The sequence below is a fragment of the Solanum lycopersicum genome, chromosome 1 (genome assembly GCF_036512215.1).
Source record: "Solanum lycopersicum chromosome 1, SLM_r2.1".
NCBI lineage: Eukaryota > Viridiplantae > Streptophyta > Magnoliopsida > Solanales > Solanaceae > Solanum > Solanum lycopersicum.
In genome coordinates, this window is record NC_090800.1 from 32,631,216 (window position 1) to 32,636,227 (window position 5,012).

The following is a 5,012-nucleotide window of genomic DNA, read 5'->3' on the forward strand; positions in this document are numbered from 1 at the left end:
TGCTAGCGCATTCCAAGATCGTTTTATCCCATGGAGCGTGAGAGAGGAGAGTCGCTTGAGGTTTGAGAGTCTGAGACAGGATGGTTTATCGGTTACAGAGTATGAGGCACGTTTTTGCCAGTTGTCTAGGCATGCGTTGGCCATTATTCCAAATGAGACAGAGAGGATCCGCAGATTTGTGAGGGGATTGACTTTCTCTATCAGGTCAGCTGTGTTTCGGGCATCTAGGGAGGGGGCTTCTTTCCAGTCCATTGTGAGCGCCGCAAAAGAGGCAGAATTGATGGAGAGAGAGGAGTTTGGGGACCTTAAAAGAGCTCGTATATCAGGCCAGTTTCAGGGTGCCTCATCTGGAGGTAGGGGATCACAGAGAGTGAGTGGTTCTTTTCAGCAGCGGGGACCTATTCATGCATCTATGCCGACATTTGAGGGTGGCCAGACATCTAGGGGTTCTTATGGCCAAGGTCAGGGCTCGTACGGTTCACAACAGCGACCTACAGGGCGAGAAAATTATAGTGGGTTTTCAGGGTCCACACAACAGTTCCCAGGTCAGAGATTTTGTTTTACTTGTGGAGATCCCGATCATCTAATGCGGCAGTGTACTTCTCAAAGGGGTCATGGTGGGCCTCGACCAAATTCTTCATTCCAGACTAGACCACCAGCACCACAGGGTAGAGGTCGTGGCAGAGTTCAGTCAGGTAGAGGTGATAGAGTTTGCAGTAGTGGTGTTGCAGCTCAGCAGAGTGGGGGTAGAGGTACCACCCAGGATGGAGTTGGACGAGGAGGCCACTGCTATGCTTTCCCCGGTAGACTTGAGGCGGAGACCTCAGATGCGGTTATTACAAGTATCATCCAGAATGCCATCGACCTGCATCTGTGTTGTTTGATCCAAGTTCTACATTCTCTTATGTGTCTACGTATTTTGCTGCTAAATTTGATATGATATGTGATAGCATGACTGTACCTATTCGTGTTTCTACACCCGTGGGTAAGCCCTTAGTGGTGGATCGAGTGTATCGATCCTGTCTTGTTTCTTTGGCTGGGTATGACACTTGGGTAGACTTAATCATTCTGGGGATGGTGGACTTTGATGTTATCTTGGGTATGGATTGGCTTTCTCCTTATCATGCTGTCCTTGATTGTAATGCTAAGACTGTGACTTTAACAATGCCTGGTATTCCGAGGGTTGAGTGGGAGAGTGCTAGTGGTTCTTATCCTAGCAAGGTCATCTCCGTGCTCAGAAATTGGTGGAGAGGGGGTGTTTGTCTTACTTAGCGTTTATTCGGGATACTAGTGTTGAACCACCTTCCATGGACTCTGTTCCCGTGGTTCAGGAGTTTCTCGATGTATTTCCTTCTGATCTTCCAGGTGTTCCTCCCGATAGGGATATCGATTTTGCTATTGATTTGGAGCCGGGCACTAAGCCTATTTCTATACCTCCATATCGTATGGCCCCAGCAGAGTTGAAAGAATTGAAGGATCAGTTGCAAGATTTATTGAGTAAGGGTTTTATTCGCCCTAGTGTATCACCTTGGGGTGCCCCTATATTGTTTGTGAAGAAGAAGGATGGGACTATGAGAATGTGCATTGATTATAGACAGTTGAACTAGGTAACAGTTAAGAAAAAGTATCCTCTTCCGCGTATTGATGACTTGTTTGATCAGTTACAGGGAGCATCATTGTTCTCTAAGATTGATTTGAGGTCTGGGTATCATCAGTTGAAGATTAGGGCATCAGATATCCCTAAGACAGCTTTTCGGACTCGGTATAGGCATTATGAGTTCCTAGTGATGTCCTTCGGATTGACTAATGCCCCTGCAGCATTCATGGAGTTGATGAATGGGGTGTTTCGACCATACCTTCATTCTTTTGTGATTGTTTTCATCGATGACATCTTGGTTTACTCTAAGACTGAGGAGGACCATGTCCGACACCTGAGGATTGTACTTCAGAGGTTGAGAGAAGAGAAGTTGTATGCCAAGTTCTCAAAGTGTGAGTTCTGGCTTACTTCTGTGACATTCTTGGGACACGTGGTGTCCAAGGAGGGTATTAGAGTAGATCCGGCCAAGATTGAGGCAGTTAGAGGCTGGACGCGACCTACTTCACCTACTGAGATTAGGAGTTTTGTGGGATTGGCAGGCTATTATCGACGATTTGTTCAGAGTTTCTCTATTATTGCAGCTCCATTGACTAGATTGACTCGACATGATGTGAGTTTTCAGTGGTCTGATGAGTGTGAGGAGAGCTTTCAAAAGCTCAAGACATTGTTGACTTCTGCTCCTGTGTTGACTCTACCTGAGGAGGGTTTAGACTTTACTGTGTATTGTGATGCTTCAGGAGTTGGTTTGGGTGGTGTGTTGATGCAGAAGGGGAAAGTGATTGCTTATGCTTCTAGGCAATTGAAATCCCATGAGAAGAACTACCCTACTCATGATTTAGAATTGGCGGCTGTGGTATTTGTACTTAAGTGATGGTGTCATTATTTGTATGGAGTGCATTGTGAGATCTTCACTGATCATCGGAGTCTCCAGTATATCTTTAGTCAGAGAGATTTGAACTTGAGGCAGCGGAGATGGCTTGAGTTGCTGAAGGACTATGATGTGACCATTCTGTATCATCCGGGGAAGGCCAATGTTGTGGCCGATGCTTTGAGTAGGAAGACTCATAGCATGGGGAGTCTTGCATCTATTAGTATTGAGGAGAGACCATTGGCTAGAGATGTTCAATTGTTATCTAACAGTCTTGTTTGATTGCAGATCTCAGAGGAGAGTGATGGGATGATTGCTTTTATTGAGGCTCGATCTTCTTTAGTCGAGCAGATTTGTGCACACCAGTTTAATAATGAAAAGTTATGTCTCATTTGAGACAAAGTATTGAGAGGGGAAGCTAAGGAGGCTGTCCTTGATTCTGATGGTGTCTTGCGGATCGGAGGCAGAATTTGTGTGCCCAGGACAGGAGATTTGATTAGATTAATTCTTGAGGAGGCCCATTGTACTCGATACTCTATCCATCCAGGAGCGGCGAAGATGTATCATGATCTGAGTCAGCATTACTGGTGGTGTGGGATGAAGAGATATATTACAGACTTTGTTTTGAGGTGTTTGACTTGCCAGCAGGTCAAGTGTGAGCACCAGCGGCCTGAGGGTGTATCTCAAAGGATGCCTATTCCTACTTGGAAGTGGGAGCGGAATACTATGGACTTTGTTGTGGGTTTGCCTGCCACAGTGGGTGGTTATGACTCTATTTGGGTTGTTGTTGATAGGCTGACCAAGTCTGCCCACTTCATCCCGGTTCGGGTAAAGTATTCAGCAGAAAAGTTAGCCGAACTATATATCAGTCAGATTGTGCGACTACATGGAGTTCCTATTTCTATCATATCAGATCGAGGTTCACTATTTACTTCTCACTTCTGGAAGGCATTACAGCATGGTCTGGGTACTCAATTAGATATGAGTACAGCCTTTCACCCTCAGACTGATGGTCAGTCTGAGCGGACCATTCAGGTATTGGAAGATATGCTTCGAGCTTGTGTGATTGATTTTGGTGCTAGATGGGATCAACATTTACCCTTAGTGGAGTTTGTCTATAATAACAGTTATCACTCTAGTATCCAGATGGCCCCATTTGAGGCGTTGTATGAAAGACGGTGTAGGTCTCCGATTGGTTGGTTTGATTCGGCGGAGATGGACTCTTTGGATACAGATTTTCTTAGAGATGCCATGGAGCAAGTCCGTATGATTCAGTATAGATTATTGACAGCTCAGAGTCGACAGAAGAGTTATGCAGACCGAAGAGTTAGAGCCTTAGTGTTTATGGAGGGTGATCATGTTTGGCTCCGAGTATCACCCGTGAAGGGTGTGATGAGGTTTGGAAAGAAGGGAAAGCTTAGCCCTAGGTTCATTGGACCTTTTGAGATTTTGAGCAGAGTGGGAGAGGTGGCCTATAAGTTGGCCTTGCCACCTAGTTTGTCAGCAGTTCATCCTGTTTTCCATGTCTCTATGCTTCGGAAGTATATTCCGGATGAATCTCATGTGATTTCACTCGATTCTGTGGAGCTGGGTCCAGACTTGACATTTAAGGAGGAGCCTATAGCTATTTTGGATAGGCAAATTCGAAAGCTTAGGACCAAAGAGATTGCTTCAGTGAAGGTGCAATGGAAGCACCGATCAGTGGGAGAGGCAACTTGGGAGATAGAGTCTGACATGCGTGCCAGATATCCTCAACTTTTTGAAGCAACAGGTACTTTCTTTTACTTTATGTTCGAGGACGAACATGATTTTTAGTGGTGGATAATGTAATGACCCGGAAGGTCATTTTTGGAAATTTTAAATATTAGTGTAACTTGAGTTAATTAATCGATAGTTTTTGGGCTAAAGTGATAATTTATTTAAGACCCTATACCATTTAGACTATATTTAATTAAATATGTGAGTAAAACCTATCACTTTTAGTACTTAAATAATTCAAAAAAAAAGGGTGAAGGGTTCTCTGCGGCTTACGAACTGCTAGGTAAGTTTCTTCTCCTTCAAATTTTGTTGATTTCTGCACATAGATGTGTGCATATTAGTATATAATAAATTATGTATATATGTGTGCATAACAATGAAAGCCAATTGCATGAAAGAAAAAAAAAGAAAAGAAAAACACGTGAACAGTAAAGAAAACAAAAGACCATTCGAATCATGGATCAATGATTGGTTCATGATGAGCCAATCATTAGTGGGTCAATGATTGGTTCATAATGAGCCAATTATTAGTGGGTTGAAAAGAAAAAAAATATATATATATATAGTGCAGAATACGTTAATGGCATCAATAGGCGTAAATTTCAGAAAATTAGTTATTATATTGTGGTTCAAGTTTTTATATATTGGTATGTAATTTAAATACTAGATGAATAAAATTTTGTGAGTACCATTTAAATTATGACGTTGGAAAAATTTGGGATGCAATTCTAAACTTGAAACTTGAAAACTATGATAGTGTAAAATTTTAATTGACATCAAGAATTACAA

General features: G+C 42.9%; 1 protein-coding gene across 1 annotated transcript; it reads left to right on the forward strand.

Annotated features, from left to right (window-relative positions):
• The first annotated feature begins 280 nt into the window (after positions 1-280).
• Positions 281-1,291, forward strand: LOC138341848 (uncharacterized). The gene is made up of 2 exons (XM_069293844.1): positions 281-695; positions 1,182-1,291. Exons 1-2 carry the CDS (start codon positions 281-283, stop codon positions 1,289-1,291), a joined length of 525 nt encoding a protein of 174 aa, XP_069149945.1.
• The last annotated feature ends 3,721 nt before the right edge of the window (positions 1,292-5,012 follow it).

What these genes read in the sequence shown, in the direction of transcription:
- LOC138341848 (XM_069293844.1), top strand. Translation starts at nt 281, where the DNA reads ATGGAGAGAGAGGAGTTTGGGGACCTTAAAAGAGCTCGTATATCAGGC. An exon ending in TCGTGGCAGAGTTCAGTCAG is followed by an intron (nt 696 to 1,181) that starts GTAGAGGTGATA and finishes TGGTATTCCGAG; the next exon opens with GGTTGAGTGGGAGAGTGCTA.